At 52.1% G+C, this 16,789-nt stretch overlaps 1 protein-coding gene across 22 annotated transcripts in view; it reads left to right on the top strand.

Annotated features, from left to right (window-relative positions):
* Positions 1-16,789, top strand: part of Dysf (dysferlin) — a 204,423-nt gene that overhangs the window by 97,525 nt on the left and 90,109 nt on the right. For all 22 annotated transcript variants that reach the window (XM_074049934.1, XM_074049942.1, XM_074049944.1 and 19 more), the window contains 3 exons: positions 121-226; positions 1,150-1,292; positions 2,692-2,865. In XM_074049934.1, coding sequence (XP_073906035.1) covers positions 121-226; positions 1,150-1,292; positions 2,692-2,865 — 423 coding nt within the window. The remainder of the gene's footprint in view (positions 1-120; positions 227-1,149; positions 1,293-2,691; positions 2,866-16,789) is intronic.

Genomic DNA, 16,789 nt, shown 5'->3' on the forward strand with positions numbered 1-16,789 from the left:
TGACCCTGAGTCTCTCAGGTCTTGGAGGGGTTCTGCCCTTTTGTCTGGGGCTTCTTTTCTGTGGCCCTGCTAAAGTCTCTTTGTAGGCTCTCATACTTGCCTGTCTTGCTTTGTGCCTAGAATGGGGAGAAGGTGCTTCCCAAAGATGACATTGAGTGCCCTGTGGGCTGGAAGTGGGAAGATGAAGAATGGTCCACGGACCTCAATCGGGCGGTCGATGAGCAAGGTGGGCAGTACATGGAGCTTGGTGAGCCCTATCCCTGGTCAGCCCTCGAGGCATGCTGGTTGTGACAGTAGAGTACCATAGCTCCTTGGCTTGGCCTGCTGGCCTTCACCAGGCTACTTCATTTGAGTGACTTTTTTTTTATTATTTTATTATTCATATGTGCATACAAGGCTGGGTCATTTCTCCCCACTGCCCCCACCCCCTCCCTTAACCACCCACTCCATCCCCTCCCTCTCCCCCCCCACCCCCTCAATACCCAGCATAAATTATTTTGCCCTTATCTCTAATTTTGTTGAAGAGAGAGTAAAAGCAATAATAGGAAGGAACAAGTGTTACTGGTTGAGATAAGGATAGCTATACAGGGCATTGACTCACACTGATTTCCTGTGCATGTGTGTTACCTTCTAGGTTAATTCTTTTTGATCTAACCTTTTCTCTAGTTCCTGGTCCCCTTTTCCTATTGGCCTCAGTTGCTTTTAAGGTATTTGCTTTAGTTTCTCTGCATTAAAGGCAACAAATGCTAGCTAATTTTTTTAGGTGTCTTACCTATCCTCACCCCTCCCTTGTGTGCTCTTGCTTTTGTCATGTGCTCAAAGTCCAATCCCCTTGTTGTGTTTGCCCTTGATCTAATGTCCACATATGAGAGAGAACATACGAGTTTTGTCTTTTGGGCCAGGCTAACCTCACTCAGAATGATGTTCTCCAATTCCATCCATTTACCAGCAAATAACATTTCATTCTTCTTCATGGCTGCATAAAATTCCATTGTGTATAGATACCACATTTTCTTAATCCATTTTGGGTGACTTTTTTGAAGGCACTTTTAACCTATAAGTTAGGACCCAGAATCACTGACTGTTCAAGAGTCCGTGAGCATGCCTCAAATGGAGAGATGGCAATGATGACAGATGTCCTTCCTCCAGGCTGGGAGTACAGCATCACCATCCCACCAGACCGGAAGCCAAGGCACTGGGTCCCTGCTGAAAAGATGTACTACACTCACCGAAGGCGGCGCTGGGTTCGCCTGCGCAGGAGGGACCTCAGCCAGATGGAAGCTCTGAAGAGGGTGAGGCCAGTGGGGAATGGGAGGGTGGCGCTTAGGTGAGGGAGGCATAGTGGACACAGGTGCAGCCATGTGTGCACATAGATACATGCAGGTGTGCATGTGGCATTTGCAGAGACATGGGACTCAGTAGGGATTCTAATAGATCACACCCAGAACACAGGTCACACTGAGAGGCTGTCCTCTCAAAGGTGTAAGGAGCAAGAATGTGGCCTAGGGAGCATCACAGAATCCTTTTCACCTGGAGACAAGGGGATGGAGTTTGTACACTCTTAGCTGTCTGTCATTGCCTGAGGGCTGTGAGGGTATGCTAGGGTACATATCTACACAGTGAGATGGCTCCTTCAAAAGTGGGCAGCCCCTTGGAGCAGGCAGCCCGTTGAAGCTGGGAGCCCACATTCATGGCAGCTGGGGATGGTGCACAGTGTAGGTGTGTTGGCTGGGACAGGGACTGGGGTGGGCTCCATCAGTGTTTACCCGAGGACATGCACAGATACCATAGAACACAAAGTCCACGGGTACCCATGTTCTGCACAAGCTGTGTCTGCCTCCTTGGACCCTTTTGTTCTACCCAAGGCACATTTGAATTTTGGCCCAACAACCAGGCTTCCTCCAGGCTAAATGTAGTCTTTGGCATGATCCAGTTTCCTTATTCTTTCTCTGAACAGAGACTCTAGAGAGGACTGTCTCTGGGTTCAGGGAAAGGCAAGGGTTTTGAACAACCAACTGTTCTTGGTGCTCCAAACCACATAGCTCTCTCCCTAAAGGGGCACCGAGTTGGCAAAGGTGGAGCCTGGCCAACCACGTGTGCCTTGCCCACTTCCCTACCAATAACATCTTCCCTGGAGGGATGCAGCTGGCCCCCAGGACTGGCCCATACCATTGTACTGGTGGGTCTGAGGATAGCCCCTGCGGGTCTGGGAAAGGGTCCCTTGGAGGAAGTGCAGGGGATCACTCCATGGCTGGCTGAAATCCCACCTCCTTGGGAGAAATAGCTGGGCTTGGGAAGCAGGATCTTGATTTTGTCGTCTGCCATTTTTATAAGCTGGGATACGAAGATGAAAAGGAAATGACAAGAAAACCTTGGATTCATGCAATCCACCCCGAATTCAAATAAACAGGCAGACCCAATGCCCAATTTCCATCGCTACTGCAGTCCACCTTCCCTTCCTGCCTCCTCAGCTTTCTCTGCAGCCATGGAGCCTCCTCTCCCTTCCTGATTTTCTGACTAGGGGTCTTACGCTGCTCCAAGCCCCACTCTTCACCTGAGAGGTGGCCTTCCCAGGTTTTCCCACTGGAGGGTGCTGGTGGGGAGTTGTGGAAGGCACAGCTGGGGCCAGCCAGGACACCAGGTGCCAGGGCCTGCCAGCTGGCCTCAGAGTCTACCTGTTCTCCTATGCAGCACAGGCAGGCAGAGGCTGAGGGTGAAGGCTGGGAGTATGCCTCGCTCTTTGGCTGGAAGTTCCACCTGGAGTACCGCAAGACGGATGCCTTCCGCCGCCGTCGCTGGCGCCGCCGCATGGAGCCGCTGGAGAAGACGGGTCCTGCTGCTGTGTTTGCCCTTGAGGGGGCCCTGGTATGTAAGGCTGTGCCTGTCTGGGGTCAGGTGGAATGTGGCTGATGAGGGATAGGCACAGAGCCCCTAGGTTAGGGCTTTTGGATGGAACATTGGCCAGTCATCCTGGCTTTGGTCTCTGTGAGGTGGCATGTGGGGAAAGTGAACAGAGTCTGGGTGTCTTCCAAAAACGAAACAGCTTCTTTCTTGGCACAGGAAGATCTGCTACTTCTTGGAGTAGTCAAGATGGGAACAGAGAGGGAGGTGGCCTTGGCCTCTGAGCATCTGACCCAGCCCTGTGCTTCTTGTAGACGTGGCCTAGAGTAGAGGAGGGGGGAGGCCTTTGGCTTACCCATAGGAGTGTACAGAGAGGTCTGGTGGCCCTGGAATGTCCTTGGTGGAACATGCATCTTCCTGAGATAGAAGGTATGGGGGGAGATGTGTTTTAGAAACAGCCCCCAATAGCTGTCTTGCTCCTATATGCAGTCTCTGTAGCCAGTGGTCCTGGGGTCAGCTCAAGGTCATCCAGGATCCAGGTGATGCAGTCCCCGAAAGGGATAATCAGGCACTTCTGGACAGTCTGAATGGGGACATTTAGGGCCTGCACACAGCCATCTCTTGCTTTGCTGGCCTGGGGATTCCTGGGGGTGGGACTGAGAGGCCTGAATGAGATGCCCCCTCTGAAATGCAATGAGGACTGTACACCCTCTGTGGGAGCTCTGGGACAGTGACTCTGGGAAGCAGGACTCACCAGATGCACTGCTTGAGAGGACATGAGGCTGTCCTAGTGCAGCTAGCTATGTATGTGCGTATGTGTATTTGGTCCAGATCAGGGACATATCCATGGGACAGGCTGGTTCTATGGGGTTCAGGGTCCAGTGGGTCAGACTCAGGATCTGATGGAGTGGAAGCAGAGGAAGGAGTTGAAGCCAGCAGTGGTCCCAGGAGGGAGTGGGCAAGGCAGAGAAGCCTGTCAGTCTCAGACTGATAGTGAGCCAGGCCTGGCCATCCAGTGAAGGGGAGGAAATTCTCTGGTGACCAGGTGTTGTCAAAGCAGCCTGTGACAGGCTAGGGCAGGAGGCCCCTCTGTGCCTCGACCATGACCCCTCTAAGCCTGGACCTGGTTCTCTAGGGTGCTGGATTGGTCCTCAGCCAGGCAGTAGCAGGATGAGGTGGAGCTGTGGCCTGGGTAGGAACAGGGCTGTGCTTGGTGACTCCTTCTGTCTTGAGTCCAAAGGGCCTTGCTGGGGCACTGGGCAGGGTGGGGTGGTCAAGTGGCTCAGTTGATGATGAGGGAGGAAGAGCTTGAGGAAGGCCCTTGCAGGCACATTAGTATCCAGGATTTGTTTCCATCACATGGAGATGCCATTCAAACGAGTTCACAAGAAAAGGGGACTACTGGACTCACTTAGCTGAGAAGTGACCAAAAGAGAGGCCAAGGATTGGGACAGTAGGAACTTTAGGTTAACATGGTATCCTTGGCCCTCACTTCTCTGCTTGGCCTCATCCGCTTTGGCTCTCTCCATGGTAGCAAAGATGACCCTAGTGACAAAAAGCTGGCATCCATCCTGCCATTTCACAAAGCCTTGTTAGATAAAGAAGTGCAGTCTACTTCCCAGCTGGAGACCCCAGAGTACACTTCCTCAGTAGTGCCAGTAAAGTCTGTGGAAGGGACTGGCTCTGCCTGGCTGTGTGCCTGAGGCAGACCCTTACCTGAGGGTGAGGGACAGAGGGTCCTGACTGGCCATCTTGGGCTACACTCCTGCTGTGTGGTTAACAACAGCACCAAGTTGGGGAGAGGAGCTTCCGAAAATGAAAAGAAACCTGAAATAGTGCTGGGTGAAGAGCTCCAGATGGCAGGAACAGGAATCTATTCAATGAGCAGTAAGAAACCAGTGTGGGTTATTGAGCAGAGTGCTCTGGTTAGAACTGGGTTTTAGGACCACCAACAAGTAGCCATGGAAGATGGTTGAGAGAGAAAAAAATCATCAGGAGTTTTGGGTGGAGATCCAGGGATGAGATCACCCTCTGAGGTAGTAGCTGTGGGACCAAGGTGGAGGGTGATGGAGTTGCAGGGTATGGGAGGGAAGGTCAGAGGAGCCTCAGAGGTTCTACTGGTTGGATGGAGGGACTGCTACCAGTGCCAGGACATGGGGCGGGCCTGGGGCTGTGATGAGTTCACGGTTGGTCCTGGCAAGTCTGACACACGGTGTAGTGCTGTGTGAGGAAGGCAGATTTGGCGGCTGCCTGCCAGGCGGCCCAGGGCAGGGAGGGACCAAGTGGGGAGGGGGTGCAAGGCTAGAGGTGTCTGGAGACATGTGAATGGAAGCATGGATGGACGCTGGGGCTGACTGGGACCTGGGGGAGGAAGGTGAGCAGGACCAGGGAACCCATTGCCAAGCTTTCATGGCTTTTGTGACTGGGAGAACGGAGGATGGGTGGGGAGGGGACATTTCCCGGAAGCAGAGAAACCAATTCAGTTATTCTTTCTGTGGGAGAAAATGTCATGAGGGATCCCTGTAATCAAGTGTCAAGTTGACAGACGTGGGAGGGTGATGGATTCAGTTCAAATGTGACTGGCTTGTGATACGCAGAAGAAAGCAGCCCAGGGAGGCCCTCTGAGTGTCAGGAGAACTTGGCTGACGTGGAGAACCCGAGGGAGACAGACAGTGGTTTGAGAGGGCGGATCCCACAGACCTGGAGTCGGAGACCACAGAATTTTGGAAAGTCTTTAGGTGTCCCGTATTTGGACAGAGCCCTAGGCCCATTTAATAATAACTGTCTGGATCATTCTGTACCTGAGTGAATTGAACCCCCATTAACCCCAACACACACATAGTCACAGACACACCACATACCACCCTTGCCTGCCTCGGCACCTTCACGTGTTTCCTGCTAGGGGACAAAGAATAGTCAGGTCTCCCATCCCTGAGCTCATTGTCCTTGCCCTGGGACATACTTATGCACCAGCCAGGGGCTGAACTCCACTCTGCATCTTGGGGAAAATGACTAGCTTTTCTGGTGCCAGAAGCCTGCAGCTGTCCTGAGCACTGGTCTTTGGCCAGTGTCTACTGATGGTACCTACTGCGCATGTGGTGGGATGGAAAGGCTTCTGAGTGTGCAGGTGAGCTCTAGATTCTGTGTCCTCTGCTTCCTAGCTGTGGACAGGGTCCTCACACCTTTGGGACTCAGTTACCTCACTCATGAAAGGAAATGCATTTAGCATGATTGTAAGGATTAACAGTGATACTTGTAAAGATCACTTCTCAGACTTAATGAGCAAAGGAGCCAGCTGGGATCTTGTTAAGATGCAGACTCTGATTCAGTGTCCGGGTGGGGCCGGACAGTCTCCATGTCTAACAAGCTGCTAGGTAATGTTGATGCTGCTGGCCTGAGGGCTGTGTTTGAATAATGAGGATGTGAAGGACATAGTATATAATGAAGATGAAGGAGGTGGTCACATTGCCCCATTTGGATGCTTTTCTGAGAGACTGAATGTCCTTACCTGGCTGAAAGTGTGTGCCCAGCGTCCTGCATAGGGAGGCAGGAAAAGATGTCCTGTTCTCCCTGTCCTGTGGTGGGACAGAAGTGATCTTCTAATGCCACCATCTGATGGTGGAAGCCTGGCCCTGGAGAGTGGAGCCCTGTGTGATTAGGACAAAAGAAGTTCACAGGTGAATGCAAATAAGCCCCTTGGAATCTGCATCTCTTAAGTGTTGGAGGGAGGGTAGGCCATTCCAGAGTGACAGCTCCTAATAAGGGAGACTTCTTGCAGGAGAGTACTGGAGTCAGATCTGGAAGGACTGTGGGTGGGGTCCAGGGAGCCCCTTCCTGGTAACCTGACAGTTTTGAATATCTTGGCCCAGGGACTAGACTTGGGTGCCCCTTGCCACCTCTTTCCTGGCCTGTGTATCCCTGGAGGGCTGGGCCTTGCCTGCCAGTTCCCTCGGGAAGATGTCTCTTGGAAGGCAGGCCCTGTCTGCTCATTAGCACGGGCAGCCTTTCCCTGAAACCTTCTGTAGAGGCCAAGCCTGGCTCCCTCTGCGGAGCGGGAGGCCCTGGCTCCGTCTGCTAATCGTCTGCTGTCTCCATCCCGAGCATTATTTTATTTTCGTATTATTCTTTTTCCAGCTAATATCCTGGCATTCCCAAAGACACCGGGTTTCATAATCTTCCTGGCGTTCCCAGGGAGCTGGGAAGCAGAGCACAAAGCCGCTATTATAGCGTGTTCCATCTAGCCTCCCTCTCCTAGCCCCACACCCCTTGCTGCCGCCTGAGCCACCACTGGCGGCTCCCACCCAGTCACCCCCTCCTGACGCCACCGGCCTCTCTGGGAACTCTGGTGACGGCTGCTGGGATGAGCTCACGGAATCCATGCTGTCGCTCTTACCCCAGGCCCGCCCTCCAGGCACTAGGATTTTTCCAAGCCCTGTCTCTGTGCTTGGCCCTGAATGTCAGGAAAGGTTTCCTGAGCTGCCTGAGCCTGGCAGGGAGGGAGGAGACAGAGGTCGGCACCATGTACTCATGGCCTCGGAGAGTTTTTGAGCTGGGAGGAACTTCCATGTTTTAAAGGAGCATTCAGACTGCCTTCAGAGCTGTGTACAGGAGCCTTCTCTCTCTCTCTTTTTTTCATTAGTATATATTAATTATACCAAAGGGGCTTTGCAGGAACCTTTTGAAATTGGATGCAAAATTGTGCATGTGTGTGTGTGTGTGTTTGTGTGTGTGCATATGATGTCTGTGTGTGTGTGTGTGTGTGTGGTTTGCTTGTGTGTTTGTGCATGTGTGTCTGTGATGGGTAAATTCTGGCTTAAGGTTTTTTATTTTTATTCACCTCTTCAGGGGATCCAGTCCCCAAAAAGGATAACAATTACTAGAATCTGTTTAACCATGTGCCAAAACCGAGGATGAGAGGTTAATATGCATTGCCTCATTTTACCCTCACAATGACCCCAGGAAGGCTGGGTGCTATTATTAGACCCATTTTATAGCTAGGGAGACTGAGGCTCTAGACCTGCTCTGTGTAATGCAGTAGCCACTAACCACATGTGGCTATTTAAATTTTCACCTAAAGTAATTAAAATAAGCAAATGTAGTTCTCGGTCCGACTAGCCATATTGCAAGTGCTCAATAGCCATACCTGGTTAGTGCCGGTGCCACACTGGACAGTGCAGCTGTGGGACAGTCATTATGCCAGTAGAGCTTTCTACTGGACTGTGCTATTCTAGCACAGCTCTGAACCCCATGTCACCACAGAAGAAACTGAGGCTTAAGTCAGTACTAGCACCAAGATGAGGACAGCGGCAACTCTGTCTCCTTTCCCCAGATGCCCAGGTGTCTCTTGACCATTTGCCAGACTGTCAGCTGATGCTTTTGTCCTTTTCATCCCCCTACTTCTGTTAGGGCAAAATGTGTCTCCTTCCCATCGAGGGCCCTGGGTCCTAGAGAGGGAGGATCTGGTATGGCAGGCTGCTGGGTACTCCTAGGGCCCTTAGTCCTGTCCCCTTCCTCACCTTCTAGCCAGACACCTTGGTCTCCTTGGGGCAGACAGGCGGTCCTCACCCAGGGCAGCTTCCGGTCAGGAAGGCTGCAGTTGGCAGAGGCCTGAGTTCCAGTCCAGAGTAGAGAGGACCTGCAGAGACAGGTGTCGCTGCCTGGACCTGGGAGTTGGAAGTGCTGGGAAGGGGGTCAGGAAAAGGCAGGTGCCAGCTGGTCCATCTGGCTGCAAAGGAGATCAGATGTGAGTTGGCAGGGGAAAGTCCATCTCCTGGATGAAACCATGCTGTGTGCCCAGCCTCCAGGCAGGGATCCCAGAGCCCGGGATCTTTGCAAGGGCAGGTATGGGATGCTGGGGTTTCTGCCTTGTTAGTAACCAAGGGCAGGGGCTGGGCTTGGGGCTGGGCTTGGGGCTGAGCTTGGGGCTGAGGCTGCCTTTTGGAAGGTGACTCTGTACATTGCTGATTTCTTAAATACTTGAACTGAGAACCTGTTCTGTATGTGACATCATATGAGAGGCGGGTGGCTTGAGGGCTACCTCCCCACTCCCTGTCCCTCCTGCTCCCCCACAGAGAAGGACCGTTTGGGTAAGTCCTATAAACATGTGGACCCCTGGTCTGTTATGCTCCAATTTGGATTCTGAAACATGGAGGGTTCTAGTATGTGTCTGTGTGCCGCAGATACAATGCCAGCACATTTTGTTGGGTGGGCATGTTGATGCCCACAGGTGTGTTATTGTTTATGAAGGTCTGTGTCCACTATTTCTAGGATGACCTTATAATTTATTGTCTTGTCTGGGATACTATTAATAATCATGCTGGGAAAACAGGCATAAGCAGGACCATTCCATATGGTTGTCCCAATTACCAAGGCAGCTGGCATGGGAAAAAAACCTGCACATGTGGAGAAGTGGAAACCCTAGAGGGACACATGTACACGCTCGCGCCAGCGCACACGTGGCATTGTGAACTATCCAGGTTTCCTGAGGCCACTCCCAGCTCCCCAGGGCCCAGCCGGTAGTTTTGCAAGGAGTCTAGCAGCTGCTTCCAAGCTCTGCTCCAGCTGTAAATTAAGCGGGGCTGCACCCTTGCCTGCTATTCCACTTAAGGTTGCAATCAGGCCTGATTGGGAAGGGACAACTATGTGTTCGTGAATTCCATTCTCTCTTTTAAAGGGTTCTCCTTTGGCTGGACCTGCTGGCCTGTGTGGGGTTTCCCTGTAAGCCTAGGCTGGGACAGCCAGGGCAGTGAAGTGAGTCTGGGGTTCTTCACATCCCTGACTTGGCACTCAGCCCTCTGCAGCTTCAGAGTTCTGCTTAGGTGCTGTGAGCTCTGATGGGGGAAGAAGCAGCTGGGAAGAGCCCTGAGGGGAAGCAGGGAAGACCCCTGGTTCTGTCAGCTAATTTGCTGTCTAACCCCAAGGAAGACATTTACCTCTTTGGGATCCAATTATCTTATTGTCTGGGGGTGATAATAACCCAGCAAAAACAGTACCCTTCCCCTTATAGGCAGGGGTTGGCAAACTATGGTCCCCTGCCTATTTTTGTAAATCAGTCTTCGTTGGCACACAGACAATTCTCAGTTACTTCTGGATGGTCTGTGGCTGCTTTTATGGCATAATGGTAGTTGACTAGTTGCGATGGAGACTATATGGCTTTCAACAGTGAAAGCATTTACTACCTGACCCTTTACGGACACTGTCAACCCCTGTTCTAGGCACATGAATGTGTCATGCATTGCCTTCTGCTCTGTTCACATACTATCTCATTTAACCAATCCTAGGGGGAGGGAAGTGCTGTTGGAAATCACGTCTGACAGATAAGCAAAGAGAAGGCATAAAGAAGACATGTGGTAATTGTTCAAGCTGTGCTTCCTCACACCTGTGGTGATCAGCCTGGGTTTATAGTACTCCATCCCACATTGCCACATGATTTAGATGGCCCAGCAAAGCGGATGGTGAAGAGACAGTGTAGTTAGTGAAGCCCCCTAGGGCTGTGCTGGCTAGTGCTTAACAACCAGCTCTCCAGAAAAACAAAACAATACCCAGCCCTGGTTTGTAGCATGTGCTGATTTTCACCGTGTAAATACCCTTGCCATGGCCAGTTTCAAGCTAGAACGTGGCACCCTGAACAAGGAGCTGGGAAGGGAAGGGCGATGGCGCTGTTAGACACTGTGGATGTCATCACAAGGATACATTACACGTAGCTAACCTCAGGAGGAGGCAAATAAGAGTAAAAGGTTTTTGCATGAGCAGAGCGATGGGGAATGGTTCCTAATGGTTGTGCCCATTCTGTGACATGTGTGCTTTGCACCCATCTTGTGTAGGAAGTGGTCCTCCCATAAAGTGAAGGAGGACAGTCATCCCATTCTGGACCGCCCCTATCTGCTTGACCTGGCAGGGAGGGGTAGGGAAGGTTTCTGGAGTCTCCCTGATGACCCCCTGACAAGCGTCTGTGGATTCCTCTCTGGCTGCTGTAGTGTGGCTGCTGATGCATTGTTCCTTGCTCGATCAGCCTGCATCTTTACCCTGCCCCCACCTCTGCCTTGCCGCTTCTGTATCCCTCCTGCCTGCTTCTCACAGATCCTGAGCCAGACCTCTAGGCCTGTTTAGGGCAGGGCACCCTTGCTCCAGGGAGAAGCAGCACATGTGGCAGACAATGTGTGGTGCAGAAGGAATCCCGGGCATGCTTCTGTTGGTCTTGATCCAGTTTAGGTGGGTGAGGGTCCCTTCATAGGTTGTGTGTTTCCCCAGAACCTGTCCAACCAACTCCTGGCTGAGGGACTTGGAGGTCAACCCTAGGCAGACTTAGGTGGGGTTAGCCTTGGCCCTTGGGCCTTATGGGGAGCCAGCAGGATCAGAGACTCAGAGAGACCCTGGCTCCTACCTCAGGCTTCTCCAGGGAGCTGTGGCCTCCTGCCGGGCAGCAGTGGGTTGGAGGCCGCCCAGTCCCCCAGTAAGCAGCAGGATCCCTTACACAACTAGCCCCAGGACAGAGTGCATGGCCACAGACCTCAGGACTGCCAGCCCCAGCCTGGGAATTGCAGGCATGAGCTATCAAGGCAGGAATGCGATTGTGGGAAACTCAATGCCCTGGGCCTGGCCCCAGGGCCAGGCGAGAGCATATGCATGAGAGGTGGGTGGGTGGAGAAGAGCAGCAGCCTCTTCTGTGGCCTGGCTCTGCTCAGGACCCAGTGGGAGCCCTGGCCCTCTATCTCCTGCCAGCCGAGCATATCCCTGAGCTATGTGGCTGCTGTCCTACCTCCTCCAGGAAGCCTTCCTGAATGTGACCCTCCAAAGACCTACCTGGGCCCTTTCATTCCACTTGAATACAAGCAAGTCCTTCAAATTCTTCTTTCTGTGGCCATGTCCCCATCCCAACCTGCTGAGGCTGAGAGGATGCTGCCTGATTCACACTGTCCATCTCCTGCCCTCAGACATTAGGTCCCTGAGCCACCCATGTGGCTCAGAGCAAGGACTTGCTGGTGGTTCCTTTCATGTGACAAGTGTTCACTGGAGTCTGTGCAGTGGCAGATGCTGGACTAGGGGCAGATGATAAAAGCCTGGTCATGCCTTGCCTGCATATCTGGATGATGGATGCGGGAAGTAGGAGGAATTGCTGCTGAAGGCAGGCAGTCAAGTTGGTGCTCATGCCTCAGCTATGACTGGGCTGAAGGAAGAGTTCAAGTTAGCCCAGTAGAAGAGGTCATGCTGACAGAGAGGGCAGCTAGGGCAAAGGCTTTGTGACAGAAGAAAAATGATGGATTCAAAGAAGGCAAGAGGGGAGGGTGTGATGGTAGGGGGTGAGGGCATTGTTTAACATGAGACTGGAAAGGTGACAGAATTAAACTGACACCACTAGTGTCATTTACTGTGTGACAGGTACCTGCCAAGAGCTGTAGGCATATCACTTAATTTAATTTTTACTCATGGTTTTCAACTAGGGGCAATCCCTTCCTCCAGGGAATGCTGTGGCAATGTCTGGAGACATTTTTGGTAGCAATAATTCTGGAGATGCTACTGATATCTACTGGGTGGAGGACAGAGATGCTGCCAAACATCATAATGCATGGGACAGCCCCCACAACAGAGTATTCCAGCCCCAAATGCCCACAGAGCTGAGGCTAAACTCCCTGTGTTTTCCATAATAGTCCCATGTGGTGTGTGTTACCATGGTTGCCACTTCACCATGAGGAAAATGAATCTCGGAAACCTGCTCTTCTGCAGCTTGGACCCTCCTTCCCATGCCACCTGCCCTCTCCCCACCTGCTCTGAGGACCCTAGATGAGGTCCTCACCTCTTCCTCTTCTGGGAACTGCATGCAGCTTGGGCATCCTCCATGGGAGAGCTTTAGGGTCTGTGGAATGAATTAGTCACCTAACTTTTCAACTCTGCACACATGAAATGCTTCTGCTCATTGCAAATTTATTCTGTACCTGTAATGCAGCTGTTAGGTTACTTTGTCTCTGTCTCTAGAACAAAGGCACTCATAGTCTCTATCTAGAAGATTATAGGGTTCAGCTCTTGGGATAGTGTCTGGGTTCAAGTACCAAGTAGCTATAATGATGAAGGTTGTAGGTAGCCAGCTCTTACCTGTATTGTTCTGTCTCCATTTACACTCTCTTCTCACCTCTGATCTGTCTCTCTGGGGATCCTTCCTTCAGGCTGGGCTCAGCCCTTAAGAAAGTTCCTTTAGCCCCAAATTCTTCCCTCCAGGAAAAGGCAACTTTGTGAGAAAAAGGGCACTTTTGGGAGAAGGGGAGGGCTCATCTTGGATTTGATTCATGGATTTGGTATTTTCTAGGTACCCGGACACCAAAGTGCCCTTAAGGAGTTCAAGCTCTGTGGGCCAGGCAGGTATCAACAAAATGGTTAATTTGTTAACCGTTTGTGCTTCAAGGAAAAGTAAAGCCCTATAAGAGTTGAGAGTGCTATTGTGGAGTGTGTCAGGTGGGGCCCGTGAGGGCATGTGTGAGAATGTGTGTGACAGAGCCTGATTTTCCACAGAATGGTCAGGGAAGGCCTCTCTGGGGAGGTGTTCAGTGAGAATCTGACTTCTGGGCTCATAGAGCTGTCAGTGAGAGGAGACAGATAGCAGAACACTGGCTGTTCTCTTGAAGGATGGTTTTCACTGTGTGAGGTGGTTAGGGAAGTAACGGGGGAAGCCACAGCAGGACTGCCTGACTTATCCTTGCAGAGCGACCTGGGGATGAGGCTGGACATCTATCCGAGATAGAAGTTGGGGAAAGCCTGGGGCACAGAGAGCCACATGCATGAGACCTAGGGGCAAGAAAGAGGCTCTAGAGTGTTCCCACTGTTTGAGTGTGGCAGGTGTGGGTATTTGGGAGCACCCTGACAGTCACAGCTTTGATTCAGATGCTGAGGAGGGCTTGGGGGAGGGTGACAAGGAGAATACAGCCTCTCCTCTGCTTCTAGACTCTAATGAGGATGATGAGGATGTATGGAGTTACCCCAGGCTGTGTCCAGTTTCCCCAGACTGTATCAAATTTCCCCAGATATCCTCCTGACCCTAAGGGTCAGTGGCCAGAGGAGGTTAAGATGTTGGCTAGCTGAACAGGTGAAATTCTGGCCAGTGTGAACCAGGGAGATCTGGGGCTGGGACTTTACTGAGAGGGACTCAGCGAATGGCTGTCCCTCCACTTGACCCTCGGTGTCTATCTGCCCTGCTTCCCCAGAGTTCTTCCCAATAGTCCCCACCTCTGTCCTTGAGCCAGGAGAGGGCAAGGAGGCAGGTTGGTAGGGCCACACATGTGTGCAGATGGTGGTGTGTGTGTGTGGGATGGTGTAGGGCCCTGTGGGTCATATGGAGTTGCTGATCCCCTCATGTAGAAGCAGGACAAGTGGGGGTGCCAGGCAGTGGGGGTTGCTTCCAGAGGGAATACTGGCTGCTCCCTTGAAGGACGGTCATTTTTAGGGCCTGGGGCTGCTTTGGGCCAGGCCTTGAGCTGGGTCTGGGATCTCTGTCCTCAGCCCTGAGGAAATCCCAGGGAGAGGGCTACCTCTTTTGATCGCAGCAGGAGGCCCTGCCTTGGACAGGGATCCAGAAAGTCCTGCCAGAACCCTAGGTGGAAGCCTTGCGGTGGGAGTGGTGCTGATGGGAGGCAGGAAGGAGGCCATCTGGAGGAGGTGTGAGGTGAGTGGGGATATGTGCACTGCAGCTGTAGGTGCCCTCTCAGGAGAGATAAATCATGGGGCCTGTGGAGCCGGTTGGTGTCCGACCCTGTTTTCTCCCCAGCTCCGTCTGCCTTCAGGGCACCCGAGCTGAGGAGAAGGGAAAGAGTCTCTCACCTTCTTCCACCCTGTCCCCAGCTGAACCTGCTTCCTACTCCCCACCCACAGACATGCACCAGTGATGCGTTGTTGTACCTAGGTGCCAGTCAAGCCCGATTTGCAGTGTCCTGATCCTGGCCTGATGTCCTTTCCTTGGTGTCCCTGTGTCTCATGCATAGATGGTCTTCTGTGACCCCCTCTCCCTCCGTTTTGGCCTCTCAGAGTCTGTAGCTGGAGAGGTGCTCTGTGGCTGTCAGCTGCTGGTCTTGGTGCTCAGCCTAGGGGATGCCAATGAGGCAGGTCAGTGCCTCTCCAAGTAGGAACTCAGGACGCCTAGGGTCCATACCTGTCCGGGAGGGAGGATTTCAGGCATGTAGCCTTGGATTGAGTCTTTCCCTATCATGTGACACATTTCCCTCTTGTCCTGCTCTCGTGTGTGTGTGTGTGTGTGTGTGTGTGTGTGTGTGAGAGAGAGAGAGAGAGAGAGAGAGAGAGAAAGAGAGAGAGAGAGAGATTGAGAGATGAGAGAGAGAGAACATGATACCACTGCCCTGAGGTTCTTGATTGTTTAATTTTTTTTTTAGCTCTTTACTGAATGTCCACTTTTTTAGTTTCCTGGAATAATCTTGAACAAACATGAGATCTATTCCACCCACAGCACAATTATAAACCTATACCTTATTTTTCTTAAAATGATTAATATCTCACATTTATTGAGGATGTACTAAGAATGACATATTCTCTATCTTCTTTAACAACCACAGCAACTTTCTGAGATAGGTACTGTACAATTATTTAAAAATTACAAAGAGACTGATTCAGAGAAGTTAAACAACTTGCCCAAAGTCACACAGACAGTTTTTGACAGTGCCAGAATTGGAGTCCAAGTGATCTGGTTTTAGATCTGTATTGAAACTGTGGCCAAAGGAAGTGTGTGTGTGTGTGTGTGTGTATGTGTGTGTGTTCATTGCGTTCTCCTTATAGGAAGGAGGATGTCCTGTGGTGTGAGGTTATAGCAGGACCTCAGCCAGTCCTCTTGGGGAGCAGAGGACCAAGCCTCTCCTACTTGTGTGCTGAGCAGGCCCTTTGCAGGGGTGGTGGAGGAAGACCCCATCTGCTTTTCAGATACAACTCTTTATTGCCCCAGATGGACCAAGGCCAGCTTTACCTCAGTGTCCAGGATGGCCTGCCATGGGGAGGGCACACTGACTAAGGCACAGCATGCGATGGGAGCGAGGTCTGCCTGAAACTGAGGGCTGGGGTTAGGGGTAGCCTTGGTGTTGAATGAGGAGATGAGACAGGCCAGTGGTGTCTGAGCAGAAGGATCCTGACCCTTCAGGAGTAACAATCACTGAAAGATTCAGGCCTGGAGCCAATGGGTCACCAAGCTGGTGTGGTTTGGGGGTGGGAGGACATGTATCCAGATGGCTTCTAGGCCTGAGGGTGAACAGTTTAGAGAGGAGGGTGCAAAAGTGGTGGTAATGTCTTTTACTCAGAGGCACAGGTGGGGTGGGGGACTTTGCAGCTCCATGGTCTCAGGAGATTCTGGGAAATGACTCCAGCTAGAATGAAGGTCAGCGCCACCAGGAAGCAGGTCCTGGGGATTTGTCAGCTGGGTGGACCTGGATGGGAGGAACAAGCCATTACAGGAGGAGGCCAGGGCTTTTGTAGGGGGTATGTGTGCATCTGTGGGATGGAAGCTACTAGGCAAGCAAACAGCAGAAGCTACCTTGTCACTTCACTCTGCTGTCTCTGAGATGAAACAGGTGACAACTGAGGGCAGAGAGAGAGGAGAGAAGGATTAGAGAGATGCCGGGGACTGCAGAGGGAGCAGGCAGCACAGGGGGTCTGGGAAATTGTGCCTGCTCTCCCCGGTCTCTCTGCAGGTGCTGCTCAGGCTCCTGGCCATGGGAATTGGGTGGGCCCAAGAGGGCGCTTCAGGGAAGGGACACCTGGGCAGTGTTATGGTCTCAGTGTCCCCTCAAAGTGGCTTGTGGCTCAGTGTTAGAACCTAGTGCTAATGAGCATAAGGTGACAGGCTGACCATCTGGCTTTGTACACAATAAGCTGACATGTTTCTGAGCTGGGCCATAGCCCCACCCTGCCTCTTGCTCCAGTCCCTGTCCTTGGCCCTGGACTTTCCCTAGCCCGGCCTCAGCCC

Source organism: Castor canadensis, chromosome 12 (assembly GCF_047511655.1).
Source record: "Castor canadensis chromosome 12, mCasCan1.hap1v2, whole genome shotgun sequence".
In the NCBI taxonomy this organism is placed as follows: domain Eukaryota; kingdom Metazoa; phylum Chordata; class Mammalia; order Rodentia; family Castoridae; genus Castor; species Castor canadensis.